The 19,538-nt window shown below is 33.6% G+C and overlaps 2 protein-coding genes across 2 annotated transcripts; one reads left to right on the top strand and one right to left on the bottom strand.

Annotated features, from left to right (window-relative positions):
* Nucleotides 1-7,166: 7,166 nt before the first annotated feature.
* On the top strand, nt 7,167-8,601 carry LOC145612001 (FCS-Like Zinc finger 14-like). Its single transcript, XM_081667384.1, has 2 exons — nt 7,167-7,992; nt 8,136-8,601. Exons 1-2 carry the CDS (start codon nt 7,373-7,375, stop codon nt 8,302-8,304), a joined length of 789 nt encoding a protein of 262 aa, XP_081523510.1. The 5' UTR covers nt 7,167-7,372; the 3' UTR covers nt 8,305-8,601.
* A 2,104-nt stretch (nt 8,602-10,705) lies between these two features.
* Nucleotides 10,706-19,270, bottom strand: LOC145611283 (oligouridylate-binding protein 1-like). Its single transcript, XM_081666596.1, has 12 exons — nt 18,882-19,270; nt 17,802-17,863; nt 17,344-17,446; nt 17,158-17,234; nt 17,008-17,069; nt 16,825-16,912; nt 16,652-16,727; nt 16,495-16,525; nt 16,193-16,312; nt 13,344-13,429; nt 12,497-12,670; nt 10,706-11,240 (listed from the first exon to the last, which is right to left on the bottom strand). The coding sequence occupies exons 1-12, from the start codon at nt 18,999-19,001 to the stop codon at nt 10,968-10,970; spliced, it is 1,272 nt and encodes a 423-aa protein (XP_081522722.1). The 5' UTR covers nt 19,002-19,270; the 3' UTR covers nt 10,706-10,967.
* Nucleotides 19,271-19,538: the final 268 nt, after the last annotated feature.

Here is a 19,538-nt window from a genome sequence, read left to right as displayed (position 1 = left end):
ACACATAGACGTTTTTAGGAACATCTTTTAAAATATTAGTATAGATTATATATTAAACTAGGGATTATTGATATCATAATATCGATAAATTGATAATATCCCATTGTATTCACTACTTCACGCCATATATTATTTAATATTTAGCTATTTATTCTTTTTTTGTGCTAATTTGGACAGAATATACTCAAACTTTTTTATTTTAAGTTCAACAAAGCCCTCTATGCTAGGAATCCAAGAACTTAAATATCCCCAACTAAATAAGTTTCGATCATTTTTTTACAAGAAAATGGGTAATAAGTTAAAATTTTTTAAAAAATCTTCATAATTAATTCATATCTGGAAAATATTCCAAAAGGTTTATATATGATTTTAATTATATTATTTTTTTCCCTAAAATAATTTTTAGTTTTGGAGAAAAAAAAAATTCCATATAATTTTTCCAAATTTCCTAAAGCTAGTAGTTGTTGTTTTAGCATATATACATAGCATTTTGTAGATCCGATCCATTGTCATTCCTACATAGGCTCGATTGTGTTGGAAGGGGTTGTGCAATTAAGGGGTCAATCCCTAATTCCCTATTCCCTATATACCCATGCTGGAACCAATAATTCCTCAACTCTACAACCTCATGTCATTTATGAAAATAGAAACTAGACAAGGTGCAATTTATGAAAAATGACTTAATGAGACATTTGTTTCTTAATTTTCTAATGAAAATGTTAATGTTGGTACTTAAGATAAAGAAATTGTATTTAGATAGTAGTTGAATGGCATGATGATATTAATCTGTTATATGTTTTTCTTCTCACTTTTGAATATTAAGGAAGTTGTAAGTAAAAATCTATTCTGATTGACTGAACTGAACTAAACTAAATTTATTGGAGTTGAACTAAACCGAACTGAATTGAATATTTTATGAAAGAAGGAAATTAAGATAAGAACTGAACTGAACTGATGACCTTATTGGAGCTGAACTGAACTGAAAATAAGCTGAAGAGAACAGGCCCTATGACGAACTTACAATAATTAATTATCACATAACATTAACGGTTATTCGTAAAAAAAAGTATAGATCTCCTCTAAAAATATTTTCATTGGTTACTCAAAGAAATTATACTCGTATTAGATAAGCAATAATTTTACATACTCCTTCCGTATTTTTTTAAGTGATACATATTCCATTTTCCGCCGTGTTTTTTTAAGTGATGCATTTCCTTTTTTGGCAAAACAATACATTAAAATATTATATCTCTCTCCTCTCATGGTCCCCACCCAAACCCACTATTACTTTTTTATTATATCTTTCCTCTCACATATATTACTTTTCATAAACTATTAACCCCACTATCTTTTTTTAACAATTTTTTAATACTCCATTACCCCACTTACCTCTTATTTTATTTAAGTCAATTAAATTGCCTAAAACTATATGTCGATTAATATGTATCACTTAAAAAAAACACGGAGGGGATACGAGTAGATGAATTGAGACAAGTTTCATTATGCACTCGGGGGAACTTGTTAAGTCGTTCATAAAACCACACATTTGTAATTCTACTACGTTACATCAAATTGAGGAAAAAAAATTGTCCGATTGAAGCTATGAATATTAAATAAAAGGTGTTTTTTTATGAAAAAAAAATAAATAAAAATATAAAAGGTAATTTGGTTGCCCAATGTTGACTCAAGGCAAGTCTACGTTTTGTTGAATTTGATAGGAACTTGTTCATATCTAGTCTAGGTCGAATAAAATAGGAGAAGCAAGTTGGCAATGAAAGCTACCCAATAATAATGAAAATAAAAATCATCTAAAAAAATTAATAAAAAATAAGATTCTTGCGTACCCAATAAAAAAGGAAACAATAATTATAAAAAAAAAACGTAATAATTATAGATTCCTACTTTTTTTTTTTTTTTTTAATAAATATTATGACACATTGACACCCTAAATTATTAGAGAGAGAAATAGAGGGGCATTTTAGTCATTTTTCTCACTAAAAAACAGGCTAATTTCAAGGTAGCAGTACAACACCGGCACCTAAAACCCCACCAAAAGTCATTTTCATCTCAAAAAATTAAAACCAATAAAAAAAATAAAAAGAAAAAATAAAATAGGTACAAAAGAAAGTGGGCCCAGTAATGAAGTGGGCTGAGGCCCACAGTGGTTTCCAGTCATAATCAAGTAATTGAGCCCATCCGTCGAAAGAATGACACGTACAAAAAAAGGGCCCACTTTCCAAAAATGCCCTTGAAGAGTATCCCTTTTGGTGTCAGATTCCGGGGGCAATTGTGGGCCAAGATTCCTTTTTTTTGTAAGTGGGTCCCATTTTTTGAAGGTGGACAATTTTTTAATTTTTGTCCTATGACAGGTGACATTTTATGAATCATTTGATCTCGATTTACTTCGAATTTAAATTTACTTTTTTTATTGAAGAAAAAATAAATAAATTTACTTCAAATAAAATAAACTATTCTCATGACTTTTTTTTTCCTCATAATTTTTATGCATGATTTTTTTTCATGAGTTCATTTTAAGGGGGTCTTGAGGAAAGTCTTTGACATGACTCATGCAATAAAGTGGGAGAAACTTGGACATTGTTTTAAGTGTTTGTTTGTTTCATCCTATTTAACTTATTTTTTATCTTATTTTAGAAATAATAGATTAAGATAATTTTAGATAGAATAAAATGTGTAAACAAAATAAGTTATTAAATTTAACTAAACTAAGTTTAAACAAAATAAATTTAAACGACATAAAATAAAATAATTTTAGGTATAAAAAATGAGTCTTGGAATACAGTATTTAGATTATACTCCCTCCGTTTTTAATACTTGCTCCATTTCTCTATGCACAGGGTTTTAAAAGAAATTGGAGAAAGTAATAGAATATCAAGGTAGTAAATTATAAAAAGCAAAAGTAATACAAGTAAAAGAATTGGAGGAGAGAGAGTACTATGTTGGGCCTACTAGGTGTGAGAAATGAATTAAATATTGTAAAAGTTTCCCAAAAAAGGAAAAAGACGGAAATAAAAAGTGAAACAAATATTTTAAAAGGGAGTGAGTATATGCAAGTACAATTTAAAAAATGAGTCTTGGAGTAAAATAATTTTAGGTATACAAAAATAAGTCTTGAAGTACTTAATTTAGATTATATATGCAAGTACAGAGTTTTGTATGCGTCGAAATAATAAGAAACTATTAAAAATAACTTTTCATTTCTTTTTATTATTGAAGATTTGAATTTTATTGTCTCCAATATATGATCTTTGATCGTATATGTAATACGATATGAATATAAATTCTAAAAATAAGTTGAAAATAAATTCAAGCTGAATCTAGCAAGATCGCACATGATATGGTTTTGATGTTTATATTGTGATTTTACCGTCAAAGATTTAAAAAGTTCCATAAAAGTTTAAATATATAGAATATAATGAAAAGGAACAAAGGAAATAGTGAAAAGCTGATTTAACAAAGTCTAAGGTAAAGAATTGAGTATGAGGGATAAACTTATTGTTAACTTGATGAATTAATGCAATAGGAAGTGTAAATTGACATGTATAGCAAGTGCAAAGAAACAACGGAAGTGAAACTTTTATGCTACTACTTGATCGACGATGGCTCCATACTCCCATTTTCAACTTCTGTCTCTCAGCGACTTTCTACGAAGTAGCTAGTCTGAAATTCGAGCAGGTATTGAACTAAACTGGCTTTCTGCACTGTCTCTTCCTTCGGTCGAGCCATTTCAGAAATCCAGTCTAGCAAGGAGGAGGTGAATCAGAGAGAAAGGGAAGCCCTCGCTCTACGGGAAGGGAATGGGTTAAGGAGATTAATAACTATTTTGAAATTATAAATCGAAACAAACCAAACAAGATTTTTCATTATTGAAAATCTCCTGGCCTGTTCATTATTCCTTCTCGTAGTCTTCGTCAAGGCGACCCAATTTCTCCCTATTTGTTTCTTTTATGTGCTGATGCTTTCTCGGGTCTATTGTCAAAAGCGGCTCATGAAAAGAAGCTAAGTGGGGCTCGAATTTGTCATGCGGCTCCTAGGGTGTCTCACTTATTTTTTGCAGATGATAGTATTTTATTTGCTAAAGCTACTCTGCAGGAATGCTCGAAGATAGCTGATATTATCAGTTTGTATGAAAGAGCATCTGGTCAGAAGGTCAATCTAGATAAGACAGAGGTGGCTTTTAGTAAAAGTGTGACGGCAGAAAGACGACAAGCAATTGTGGATACTTTGGGGGTTCGTGAGGTTGATCGACATGAGAAGTATTTGGGGTTGCCGACGATTATTGGTAAATCAAAGAAGGCCATCTTCGCTTGCTTGAAAGAGAGAATTTGGAAGAAGTTGAATGGTTGGAAAGAGAGGTTATTGTCAAAGCCGGGTAAGGAGGTCCTTATTAAGGCGGTTGCGCAAGCTATCCCAACATACATGATGAGCATTTTTAAGGTGCCGGAAGGATTAATTGATGAAATTCATAGTCTGCTATGCCGCTTTTGGTGAGGATCGACATATAATCACAGGAAGCTACATTGGCAAAGTTGGGAGAAATTGTGTGTTCCGAAGGCAAAAGGGGGGATGGGTTTCCGTGACCTCAAGTGTTTCAACCAAGCACTCTTGGCAAAGCAAATATGGCGGCTTCAATCTAATCCTAATACTCTTATTTCCAGAATTCTCAAAGCTCGTTACTTCAAGAATTCAAATGTACTTGAGGCTAATCGAGGACATGACCCAAGTTATACTTGGAGGAGCCTATGGGGCGCAAAAGACCTGCTTCGAGATGGATTGGCGTGGAGAATTGGGGATGGGAATGCAGTCAAGGCTTGGAAAGATGCGTGGATCGTGAAGGATGGTAAGCAATTTTTTCTTCAGCAACCTGCTGGGTGTGAGGAGAATATGCTGGTGAATGAACTAATGGTGGAGGGATGCGTGAGTTGGGATCAACATAAAATTCGAGCCACTTTTGATAATGAAACTGCAGCTTTGATTCTTGCTCACCCACTGCCAACGCATCCTACCAAGGATGACATTTACTGGTGCTGCACGAAAAATAGCTTGTTCACTGTCAAGTCATGCTACTGGCTTGCAAGAGATATTGCAGGGGTGGTGGGAGATGTGGGTGGTAATGAAGATTGCTGGAGATCGGTGTGGGGTTTACAAGGTCCCCCCAAGCTTAAGCATTTTCTTTGGGGAGCTATCAAAGGCAACCTTGCTGTCAAAGATCGACTAGTGCAGCGCCATATAACAACTGATTCTTCCTGCCAGGTTTGTGGTGCTGCAAGGGAGACTATAATTCACTCATTATTTGAGTGTTCTGCTGCACTAGTAATCTGGGAACATAGCGCACTTGGTGAACACTTGGCTGAAGCTCCTACAGACTCCTTTGTGGCGCGATGGATGTGGTTGCATAGCAAAATAGATGGCACTGTGCTGAGACGTATGGCTGCTCTGATGTGGGCTGCGTGGCGATGTAGAAATCTGACCATCTTTGAGAATGAAAGCCCGGATGCAGTTATGCTCGCGGCTGGGTATTGTAGGCTAGTCGAGGACTACTATGAATATGCCAAGAAGGTCTTTCTTCCAACTACTCCAATTATGCCAACAAGTAGTGTTGTGTGGAAATGCCCCCCGCAAGGGTGTATTAAAGCAAATGTGGATGCTCACGTCCCTTCGATGGGCAATGCTGGATTGGGGGTCGTCTTTAGAGATGCTGAGGGGAGGCTAGTCTTGACAACAATGAAGGCAGTAAACCCAGCAACTCCGGAATGTGTCGAAGCTCAGGCAATGCGCTATGCAATTCAGTTGGCTATGCGGTTTGGTTATAGGAACATTTGGGTGGAAACAGATGCAGTGAATGTCGTCAAAGCTGTCTCTTCTAGTGACAATGGTCGTGCCCCGATTCATGTCGTCTATGATGATATTAGAAAGGATAGAGCTTGGTTCAATGTACGTTTATTTTCGCACGCAAAAAGAAGTTGTAATACGGTAGCTCACCTTGTTGCTCGAGGTGATTTGGGAGGGAATGATGAAGTTGTACGTCTTAGTTCCTTTCCCCATAGTATTGTAACTCTTGCGGAGATGGACATTTCTCCTTAATTAATATAATGCTCTATCTTTTCTTTCAAAAAAAAAAAAAAAATTGAACTTTTATATGATATCTGTACTTAATACAATAAATACATTATCTTGTAGGATTTTGTTAATTGTAATATTAATCAAATCTATATGATATAGAATCATTCAATATAGAACGAACCACAAATACTTGCATTAAAGTGTAATAAATCTACCAAAAAAAAGTGTAATACTTAGAAACATAATTCTATTAAGGATCTTGTCATTGAAATTCCTTAAAATAGGATTGGAGAAATGGAGATTAAACCTACTAGAGAATTGCCATAGTTAAAAAAATTGTTAATAAGTTTAAAGGAGTATAATATACCCAACATATAATTAACAATGTGTAGGGGTAATTAAGTATTCAAGTATTGTTTACAAAGTTCTAACAAATTTCGGTGTTTCTTTCGGTTTTGTAAAGAAAGACAACATTCTCATTTCATTGGCTATTATAATTAGGTTCATTTTGTATATTTTATTTATCATCTTTATATCTAATCGTTCCTTTTTCTTGATACTATTGGCTTATATTTACCCCACTAATACAAAAACCCTCTTATAAAAAGGTACGTACTAGTTAATTTTTGTACTACAACCATGTTCTCCTCATCATTTTTTTTCACTTAAATTACGATTAATACATTAACATAAATTAAGTTACAAAAAATTCAATTCAAGCCAAAAAGAGGTACCTATATTTAATTAACAACCTGATTAGTCTTATACTTTTATGTGCAGATTCAAGTTCCCTTCAAGTAAATAAAACAACACCTTAATTTACATACATAAAAACCCGAATAAAATACTACCTCCGTTACACATTATTTGCAACGATTTGACATAAAGTAGAGAGGAAAAATGTCTAATTGTTGCAAATAATATGTAACGGAGGTAGTAATTAGAATGCCAATGAAATCAGTACTTTTTTAAAAAAAAAAAAAAAAAAAAAACAAATCATGAATATAGTAATAATGTAATGGGACCCACAATAAAAAAAATTATACAATAAAAATAATATAAAAAAGGGGAGTGGGCTAAGTCTAACCACTCAATCATACATAAATTGACAACCCTCTTCAAGTGCTTATTCGAGAGACCCATCTAAGAGGGGTGTACTCCAACATCTCACTAGAACAATTATATCATCCCACTCAAATTTCCCACCCACAATTCCATACTATAATCAATCAATCTTTTTTTTTTTTTTTTTTTTTTTTTTTTGCTAACTATATCAATCAATCAATCAATTATGTTGGGCAAGCGATCCCGGCCAGCAATTAGTAAGCTTGCCGGAGTACTAAGGTCCGGGATCGTTGATACGATGACAAGTCCTCGAGGTCCATTGGATTGTAGGTCGTTACAATCTCCTAGGGGATTAAAGTGTAACAATTATTACGATCAACACGGTGGGATCGGATTGGCTATAGTCGTAGCCCTTGACAACAAGTCTAATAGTTGTAACGTGGTATGTGGTGGTGAAATCCTAGCAAAATATGCTATTTGTAGCCAATTTTCGACTCGTTCAAATCCGATCAACGTTACTCAATCTAGTAAGATCAAGAATAATAATGAGATGAACAACCAAAACGGTGTGTTTCGACTCGAGGATGAGGAATTGATGGACGGATTAGAAGAGGAGTTTACGTATGTTACATGTCGCGGACCTAACAAGTCCACGACTCGAGTTTATTATAGCGGTGATGAACGGTCCATGGAACCGAAAATTAGTAAGAAAATCGGGGTTTTTAACATATCATCTCCGGCTAGATTCTCAGATGATTTTCGTGATTCGGATTCGGATTTGGATTTTCTTAGTTCATGTCACTCTTGTAGGAAAGCTCTTCATGGCAAGGACATTTACATGTACAGGTAATATTTCATACTTATTTTTAAATATCCTAACAGGCTAATATACCCTCCGTTTTTTTAGTTAACACGTTTTGACTTTAGCACTATTATAAGGATGTAACAATAATAATACTAATATGTATGTTTATGTTATGTAAAAACAGGGGGGAAAAGGCATTTTGTAGTACTGAATGCAGGCAAAGACATATAAGGATTGAAGAGAGGAAAGAAAAATGCAGGTCGGAAACACCGCGATCTGGCGAGCTTTCGACATCGCCTTACGGTTGTTCTAGTAGAGGCCAGATCTTCTCAACTGGGATAGTAGCAGCATAATATAAATACCATCATTAGGAATAAATTTTCTCTTATTAGTATTAATATCTTATATTGTAGAATAATAATATAAGTTAGGTTAAAAATAACAAAAAGAAAAAAAGAGTTTAAAAAAAATCCGGCAAATCTCCAAATCTGTGATTATATATATAAAAAAAGAACAGAATTTTGCTCAACTTGTAATGAGAAGTCAGAGTTGAGTTGGGTTGAGCTTAGTTGTGACTGTAATGAGAATCATAAATTTTGATGTAAATTACAGAAGTATTATATGTTTTACAAATTATTATATGCTTTTTATATTCTGATTAAATCTAGGAAAAGACATAATCTGTTGATATTGTTAGATGCTGAATGAAATATACAGAAATTTTGTAGCAACAACAAAATCAGTGTTAAAGCAGTCAGGGAATTGTATATTGTGGTTCAGAAATCTCTGCTACAGAAATCAGCTACTCTCATTTTTTTTTTTTTTTTTGTGGGAATATAATACACTTTTCTTTGTATTTAAGAATTTTGTTTTGTAGGATCACTTTATAAATTTTACTCCCTCCGTTTTTAAATACTTGCTCTATTTCTTCATGTGTGGAATTTTAGGAGAAATTGGATAAAGTAATAAAATAGGGTGGTAGTGGGGTGGGTGGAAGAATAAAAAATTGTATAGAAAAGAAGTAGTGGGAATAATTGGAGGAGAGAGAATATATGTTGGTTCCACTAAGTGGGAGAAATTAATTTTTTATTTTTTTTGAGGAAAAAAAATTAATTAAATATTGTAAAAGTTTTACAAATAAGAAAATGAAACAAGTATTTAAAAACGGAGGAGTCTCTCTATTTTACAAAGTAATTGCAAATTTAAAATTTACCGCTTCTACTAGTCTATGCTTACATTAGTGTAAAACTGACCTATTTTCAATTACCTATTCCAAATTATTATATTCAATTAGTCACTATACATGATTTTGACGTGAAGCAAAATTGACCCACCGAGAAATTGATAGCTAGATTGATTAAAACATTATATTATAATAAAATAATTCATAAATAATAATTTACAAAACACTTCCTTCGTCTCATAAATATTGGAACGCCCTATCAAAAAAAAAAAAAAAAATTGGAACGGTTGCCTTTATGAGAAATTTTTATACTACCTCCGGTCCAAGTTAGTTGCAACTTTGGGGTATTATTTGTGAGATATAAAATATTTCAAAGTTGCAACTAACTTGGACCGGAGGTAGTAAACAATTTCAACATTTTGTAAGGAATTGAAATCTACTCAGAATTTTATCTTTACCACAAAAAATATCCAAAATTTTTCCTACGTTTCTTTATCACTTGAATTTTTACAAATCTACCCATAACAGAATCAATATAGCATGACTAATATGAAACGTTCCTCACCTCAATAATATGATTTGCATTGAATTATGCGAGAAAAAGGTCAAAAATATTCAACTATAAGGTGTTCTGATCTAACTTCAACAAATTAGGAACCGATTTGATATAATTAATTCAGTCTCTAGTCTAATATATGTAACGTGTGCATATATTATGAACTAAATGTGCAAGTTTAATATTTCACCTTATACTATTTTCCATTTTATGGAAAAAAATAAAACAAAAAAAAAAAGAATTAAAGAAAATTTATGCACAATTTCTAGTAGTCTGATCTTGACAAAATAAGGGCCTGTTCTCTTACGTTGAAATTCAGTTCAGTTCAGCTGAGTTCAGTTCAGTTCAGTTCAGCTCAATTCAGTTCAGCTCCTAATTTCCTTCTCTTATAAAATATTCATTTCAGTTCAGTTCAGTTCAGTTCAGCTCAGTTCAGCTGAGTTCAGTCCAGTTCAGTTCAGCTGAGTTCAGTCAATGAGAACATGCCCTAAGTTAGAAAAAGAAAAGTCCTTACAGTATATCAGAGTAAAAAATTTAGCTTATTCAGATTTTTTTTTTTTTTTTTTTTTTTTTTTTTTTAAAAAAAAGGACACTACTTTCTGCTGATGCAAACAAGTTTGGAGCTTTCTACATTTCCTAATGTTTGGTTAACATTTGGGACAACCAATTAGCTTTCTGAGAATTAGGCATCTGCCCACTTGAAATCTTATTACCAGAAAAATAATTGAAAACAGACAGAAGAGCCAAAAACCAGAAAGAGTAGAAAGAAACTCAAATGAAAGAGAAAGCAATCCAACGTTTCTGGTAATCTTACTGTCAAAGGAATTTGTTGTAGTACATCAGACCTAAACTCAGCAAATGCGTAGAGAATCAAACTGCACATGCACATATCAGTGCTGAGCTCAAATATAAAGCAACCTCAGGTTTAAGTATCCGAATATATTTGACTTCGAGAATAATATACTTCATCATTAGGGAAAACACGGAAAAGAAAACAAGGTGGAAACGAAAAATCTGTTGCAAAGATCTCAATAAATTACATCTGTAATATCAGGTTGTAAAACCGATAGTACAAGCTCTGAAATATATGCAGGCAAGTGCACATATTTTGTAACATCAATATATCGTTTCTACCGTTTCCATACTGTAAGTATAAAGAAGTAAATCATAATATTATGACTTGAAAGACGAAAGAAAAGGAAAATAAAGAGGGTAAAAGGCTAATATACCATACATCCATCAGGAAGAAGAAAAAAAGGTTATCGAATAGGAACACTTTAATGATAATACATTAGCTGTTGTGATGTAGCAAGATTCTGATATGCAGGGTCATAGATTGGCTGGCTGGCACCAGGAGCACCCATTCCCATAGCAGCGGCTTTAAGTGGATGCTGACCCATGAGAGCCTGAACACCGCCCATTTTGGCTAGAGCAAGCTGCCGCTCGTAGGCAGCCAGATCAGCAGCAGTGTAACCTGATGCTTGAACAGGTGGAGGAGGAAGAGGTGTAGAGCTTGCACCAGGTGGAGTAGGCTTGCTGCCCCAAGAGCACTGCAAAACAAGAAACAAAGATTGTTATACATACCAATCTCCTAACATAAGTTATAAAGCATGTGCATCTCTCTGTGTATGTCACAATCATAACAATAATTGGACTATTGATAAATGGCTAAGATTGGATCCAAAGATAAAACAGGACAAAACCAATTTGAAAAATATAATAACGGAAAGACTATACAAGTAGCCAGGCAATTACAAATAATCAAAATATTCACCTACGATGATACTCTGCATCCTTGAGAAACATAATTGAAAATATCACTCCAAAAAACAAGGAGCCAACTAATTTCTTTATTCTGTATATTTATTTAAAGCATTATCAGTTTTATGACTCATCATTTATGTCAAAATCTATTGTTCCAATTCCTTCAATGCGCATTCTATCTTCTTTTGCATTGGTCTCAGTCTCACCATGCCACCCCCACCCCACCCAAAAAACCTCCTCACCCACACACGCTTTTATGTTTATCATAATGATAAACTTGTAGTGTCTCTACTTGGATCCTTCAGTCTAAACCTTCCTCATAGGTTTGGGCACATAATTTAAGGTTTCTACTTTCTAGTTAGAAGTAAGATGTATAGACTTCTTTGTATATAAGGGCCAAAATTATAAATAAAAAATTGATCGAAATAGAGTTGGTGAGTTGGATGGCCCACATCACAAGGGATACGGAGAGAGAAAGATAGAGATTGGGGGGATCACATGTGTTGACTCTGTTGAGTAGGGTTAAGCTCCGATTTAAGATAAAAAGAAGCTTTTTTGGTAGACGTCTCAAAAAGGAAACATAAAGAGATACTTAAGACGTTTAGTGGCATAGGGGCTTTACTAAGTTAACAAACAAACAAGGCAAACAAAACTTACCACCATTACACCAATTCCATTTAATTATCAAAAAAGAAAAAAGATAGAGAGCCAGGGTGTGTTATTAGCAGAACTGCAGAAATAAAGCATATGAGCAGAATATTTGAAAAAGTAATCAAAAAATCATCGGAGCTGGAAAAAGCCATCTTTCCGGATAGACAAATACCAGACAAACACCCTCCAGCCCAAAAAATCGAGCAGAAAAGGCACTTAAACATACTTGTAATCAAAAAGCAATGTCATCAGAATTTTAAAACAACCAAACTACCACATTAAGCCAAGGTCAGCAATGGTTTTTTTTTTCTTGACGGGGAAGGTCAGCAATGTAGATTAAACACCTACCCACACTACCCTGAAAAGACATATCATACACCTAGATGGTTACCTTTAAAGGTTTTCCACAGAGGACCCGTGCATTCCCAAGGTGGATAGCTCGGGCAGCTTCTGCATGAGTGCTGTATCTCACAAAACCAAAACCCTTGTCTCGTTGTATTCGGACATCTTCGATAACACCAGCATTTAAAACGTGAAACTGACGGTGAAGGTCAGCTGATGTAACCTGCAAATTAGCGAACATTAATTTACAGAAACAGAGAAAAATCTTCCATGACACATTTTTATGATTCTTCAATCATCTTATCTTACTAAAACAATTAATTATGTGACCATGTATAAAAACATTATTAAACTGCACAACTGTACTTGCTCTTAGCTTCTTACACACTCCATATCTCGTAAACAGAAATAACTTCTAGGGGTAAATATCCTTTCAACTAAATGCTTATTTAACAAAGATAGCCAGAAGGGGTTATGTCTAAATGAATGTACAGTCATGATCCAAGTAAATCAAAAATCCTATGGCCCTCAAACTCCAATGAATCCCTCTTCCCCTGCCCTTCCAACCCCCACACACACAAGCGCACATAAACAAAGGCCGTGTTTGGAAATCTTAAAGCATGGGATGAGGCATGAGCATCATTCCAGTGGGGTGCAATTCTTCAACTGAAAGATGTAGTTGTAAAAAGAAAAACGCTGCAGACAATTGACGTGAAATTGATATGGCTGGTCAACTCTGGCAATTGTTGGTGTTAGAGAGCGACTACTATATTATATGCTGCAACAACAGATGGTCACATACATAACTTGAGTGTGATCACAACCTAGAGGGTTAGCATCTCTATGGCATCAATACATCTAATAGCATTTTTTCAATCAATTCAAAGATAACTTGCCTCAGAAGCAAGGTTGCCGACATAAACAGTAGTATACTGAGGGTTGTTCTCTGGAGCATCATCATTTGTCTTCTCTTGACCTTCTTCTGCACATCACAGCCAAAATTTTATTAGTCCAGCACGAACTGCAGATAAAAGCACTCAGAATCAGCTACCAGTGTGAAACACAACTACACGTCCAAGTGTCATACTTGGCCATTCTATGAAAAATCTGCATGCTTTTCGGTTCCAAACAAAGTTTCAATAGTTAATAGCTATATACCCATGAAACCATGTTATTGTATCAAGTATCCTTCACAGTCTCAGTATATTTGCTAGAAAGGTCATCAACTCATTATTGAAGTCAAACCCTTTCCCTTGCTTCACAAAATTATCTCTAATGTAGTGCACAGATTCAAGCTTACTTATGTCAGAGTTTGCATAAAAAGTTAAAAGAGACTTTAAAAATCAAGTACATACTGTGAAAAAAAAACCCACAAAAGTAAACTTGCAGGTAACTTTTAGCAATTTAATGGAAAACCAAAAAAGTGTAATGACTTATTCCAACAGGGCTATTATTAACCCACATGGGAAAAGTTAGCATGCCTTTGCATGTCTTTGCCACATTAATATAAAGTCCATGGAAACATATAATACAAACAAGATTTGAAACAAATATTTCGATGGACTATGTATGCTGTTCACTTCCCATATTTCTTAATTGTCATTCATTTTCTTTGCCAGATTAGATAAACTAGAGTAACCTTTATTCACATCCAACTCTAGTAAACAAATTAAAGCTTGACAATTGCATTTCTTGAAAAATTGTACTCAACAACAACCACCACCAGAGGGCTTCTAGTAACAGTTCTATTGTCCACCATCACCAGATCAGCAGCACCTAAGCACCTCATAACCTAATCATTAAACTCACATCCTTACCCATCCATATTGACGACTTAAAGCAACAATGAGCCATCAAATCAATCACCATTTTTAATCCTCGGATTATTTCATGCTCCAATGATCCAGATACAGATCCAGACGCAGAAATTGCAGGAACCTAATGTTCTCAGGACAGGTCATGGGCCATCTATTTCATTAACCGACAAAGTGGTACCCAATAATTAACACCCCTAATAAACTTCAAATACAAATTCAATTTTTTACTCATATAAAAGATTGATAGATGTATTAGAAGGTTGGGCAAACTTAAATAATTTTATATATTGCATATTATGACAGATTATTGATTAGTTATAATGTTTCCAAACAACATTAAGTACATGTAGGCCCTAAAATTTTCATCTTAAAAAATACATTTATAAAAAAAAGAGTTTAAATTAGTAAAACAATTATAGTAAAAATTTAAAATAAAAATAAATGTTCGGTAAGATTCTACTCTGCATCTTAAGTTCAATCAATCAATCAAAGCGTTAATCCCATATGTGGGATCGGCCCCCATTAGAAACATCACATTCCGTGATATGCCTGTAGGAATATCATATAAGAAAAAGCGCATTTTTCAGTGTCGTGTGATTGGGTCCATCTTAAGTTGTAAAGGAAAAATCAGTAACTTCAAAGAACAAATTACAAATGAAATCACTAAAAATATTTTAATTGGTAAACATCAGTTTTAATAAATAATAATTTTAGTGAGTAAAAATTTAAATTCAGTAAAGTAAATTAAGTTCAACAAGTACAAGGTTAATAAAACAGAATATTAAGCACGTATCAGTGTATTGCATGCACATAGGACTAGTAAAGATTAAAGGGGAAGTGAACAGAAAACACACAGTACTTAAAAATCCTTTATATCCATGTTTCACCTTAGGTGCAAAGGGATGTACTAGTTATTATTTCAAATTTATTAATAATATGAATACATAATTATAAAAAAATTGCTAAAATGCTCAATAAAATATAGGACATTATTTAAATTGTAATAAATTAAATATTTAAATTAAGAAATTACTGCATAGATCATTTTCATTTAAAAAGAAAATTTGACAATATTAATGATTTGGAAGGTTAAGTGAAGATAGAAAAATTAGGTAGTATATAAAGTAAAACTCCATAATAAAATTAAAAATAAAAACAGGCAATGCAGCCCTCCAAAGAAATAAATAATCAATGTAAAAAAAATAATGAATACACAGAAAATATATAAAATGACCTGTGAAATTAAAATGGGACGATCACAGTAATGTAAAATGAGTTATTTAAACAATGAAAGAGGGTGAGTTTGATGAAACCAGGATTTAAAGCCAATGAAAATAAGTAATGGTTTAGGGGAAAAAAAAAAAAAAAAAAAAAAAAAAAAAAAAAAAAAAAAAAAAAAAATTGAATATACAAGGGAGTGAAAATGATTATTAAAAAAATGGAAATACAATGAGTGAGAGAGGGACTTGCGACATTATGGTAGCAAAACTACATACGTTAAAAATTACTCATAGTATAGATTTAGTTTATTCGCCATTTCCAACAACTAAGCAACTCATTCCATTGAGGTGTAATAGAAAAGCAAAGAGAACATTGGTGCTGGAAAAAGGCAGAAATGTCATTTACTAAGTAAAAATTGCCTCAGCTATTGCTTCGAATTTATGAACAAATACCATTTCTGATGGGAGTTGGAAACAAGGGAAGAAAAGAGAGGAATTATGATATTTCTCATATTTCTGATCAGTAACCTATGAAAAAAGATCCATAGATACAAAAGGAGTGAACCAAACAAAAAATTCAAAACAGGACATGGTTTAGGGGAGACAAGAGGGGGGTTCTGAGTTTCTCACCAACTTTATTATTCTTATTCTAGTTCCCTACACAAAAATATAACTTGCAGAAAAAGTAAGTCTGACATTAACACTAACCAGATGATCCATTTGGGAGTTCCACAGCACTATTAGTATCTGAGCTTGGCTTATCATCACCGCCTACAGCACCCTTAGAAGCCCAATTACAACGAATTTGTCTACTTCCAAGCCACTTTCCTGTAAACAATTGAAAGAAATAAAGAAACAGAAAATCATGAAATATACAAATACGACAATAAATTGTAAAGGGTTTACAAGGTTTTTTCTTTTTTAAGGATCTTGCCGATGACCATCAATATAGATATAAGAAAAAGAAAGAGGAAATTGTCTAAGGAGCAAAAAATCAACACAGGGCATACCATTTTGGTCATTGATTGCACTCTGGGCATCCTGTAGAGTAAAAACACGGTCAAATAATGCATAGACTATGAAATTTACACTTTATTATCATTCATGGCATTAAAAAAATAATAAAAAAAAAAATCAAAAAATAACAAGTAAGAAACAGCACTATACCTGCTGGCTCCTAAAAGAAACAAAACCAAAACCCCTAGAACGTCCAGTCTTCTGATCCCACATTACTCGAGCATCTCTGCAATGAACAAGAGAAGTCAACTTTACAGTGCCTACCACCAGGAGGGATATGAACAAAGCTGGCTATATAGTAACAAGGGACGAAAGCGTCTTACGAGCAGCTTTGGTAAGCATTAAAGCAAGCAAACAATGTAGCATCAGTAACTTCAGGGCTCAAATCTCCAACAAATATGTTGTGATGATCTGAAATCGAGCAGGACACATGACCCATAAGACATCCAGATAGTATAAATGAAAAGACCAGACTAAGTAAATCACCAGCACAAGACCATACGTACTTGTAGTGTCCTCTCTTTGACTGCTCGCATATGCCCAATTAACTTTAATAGGTTGCCCAAATCTGAAATTATAATGCATAATAGATAAATAAATCAACTAAAAACTAGACAATCAGAGTAATATAATGATACAATCCACTTCATACTTACAGATGACGCCCATTAAGGGAGACGATAGCGAGAGAAGCTGATCTGCGGTCATAGTAATCCACAAAGCCATATGAAGACTGGCAGCACAAGTAATGAGAGATATTATTATATTTTTAAAAAAAGGGAGGGCTCTTCAGGGTAGTCAAACAGATGTATATAATAACTGATAGACATAAGGTAACCAACCTTCTCCTTCCTAATCAGCTTGCATCCTTCAATAAGACCAGTGCTTGAGAAAACTTCTTGAAGAAGTGGATCAGTGACTTGGGGGTGAATGTTCCCAACATACCTACAATTATGCCTCTATGATAAGACAACTGAAAGATGACCCAAGTAGAAATACCCCACAGTCCTTTGCAGCACACATAATTAACATGGACTCAAAGTTACGGGAATTTTAAGCATCAAACTAACATCCTAAAAGAAACTTAAACCTCTAATAATACTCTGTAAAGGAGGCACCTCTTTCAGGGAAACTAAAAAAGGGTAGACATCTATATACTCTCAATAAGAGCATCACTCCACCCCCAAGGTCAACATAGGATTATAGGAAGCAAAAGAAAATCTCTATAAATCATAAGAATAAAGTTCAAAAGGAAAAAAAAATGAAAAGAAAGAAAAAAAAAAATCTAATAGGCACTCACACACTGCGGCAAGCACTTGAATCAAAGCCTGGTGGCAGATTTCCACTCAAGATAGGCTCTATCTGCAAAATAAAAATGTAAAAAACAATAGGAAAAAAAAAAAAAAAAAAAACCTATAAATTAAAAAAAAAAATTTAAAAATCTACAAATTAAAAAAAATAAAAAATAGAAGAAAAAAAAATCCTAATTTAAAAAAATTCAGCTATACAATCCTCATATGTAGATACCAAGGCACAAATTATGCCATCTAGCAAAACATCTAATTCATTAGAACGCCAACCATATTGAGCATTTAGAAAGCCGAGACACTCATTTAGAAATAGGATCCTCTCAATTTCCCTTCTTCCAATCCCTCAAAAGAGAACACCAAAGCTCCCAAAGAATCCCATCTGACGGTCAATTAGAGAAATGAGCTCCCTTCCTTAGACTCGTAGGAAAAGATGACAATCCCATTCCGGTAAACCAGCCCACATACCCAAGACATCCAAACAAAGTACTCCATAATCCAACATCACCCATCATTTATCTTATAATACACCACCACCCAAATCACTTAGCTGCAAACACTGAAGACTCAAAGAAAAGCTCACAATCTATCCTTTTCAATTGAAAGTGATCTTCTCATAAATTCAACCCCCCTTCAACACACTAATAATCACACCGCTAATCATATCGAAGGAAAAATCGAATCATTAGAATCAATTACCATCACCCATATCTAATTTCTGAATTGATTCACAAGTGTATCCACATATAATAAACACAATTCAATCAATAATAAATTAATAATCCAAAAGCACATCACCCCATTATTCGAATTCCCCTAAAATCATCAACTTTCGAACCATTTTAAACCAATGCCGAAAAATTACATCTCCAGAAATAAAATTGATTACCAAATGCGTATTAAATCAAACCCAACATACAAAATAAAAACCAAAAATCATATTGATCGCAACTTAACTAATAAAAATCAAATCTTGACACTCGAACATACCAAAATACAATAAATTAATCAAAATAAACTCATAAAAATTCAGATAAATTCGCAGAAATATAAAATCGATAAAATCAAATAACCTGGGGAGGAGCAGCAGCGAGAACACCGGGATGATAAAGAGAAGCTTGCTGCTGAAGGATCGATTGTTGCATCATCGCTTGTTGTAGTTGTTGTTGCTGCTTCAATCTTTGTTGATGCATACCTTTTTCCGACGAAAATCGGATTTTTAGGGTTTACAAAAAACGTAAAAATTGGGGGAAATTTTCCCAAAATTAGATAAATAAGCTCAAATCAAAATTGCAGAAGAAATTGAAAATTAATGGAAAATCAGGAAAAATAAAAGTGAAAAAAAATGGCAAAAAAAAAAAATTAAAAGAAAAAAGGGCCCTCGAAAACGAGGGGTATAGAGGAGAAAAATAGGGAGAGTAGGAGAGAGAAAATGATAGGAAGATGATGAGAGAGAAACTGATTTTGATGAACAAGATTGATTGTAAAAGGTGAGATTTTGGTTGGTTTTTATTGGGTGTGTATGATTTTATTTTAGGAGTTGTGAGATTGGTTTTTTGACCGTTGATTTAGGTTTTTTGTTATTTTTGTGGGATTTTTTTGATCGTTGGATTGTTTTTGGTTGATTTAGCAAGTGAGGTACGAGGTCAAAATTAAAAAAAAAAAAGAGGGGTTTAAGGGTACAAATTATAGAACCAAGATTCTTAAGAGTCTTGCCAAGATTCATGTGG

This window comes from Chenopodium album, chromosome 24, assembly GCF_948465745.1.
Source record: "Chenopodium album chromosome 24, dcCheAlbu1.1, whole genome shotgun sequence".
NCBI classification, from domain to species: domain Eukaryota; kingdom Viridiplantae; phylum Streptophyta; class Magnoliopsida; order Caryophyllales; family Amaranthaceae; genus Chenopodium; species Chenopodium album.
This window is presented reverse-complemented; position numbering and strand designations above follow the sequence as displayed.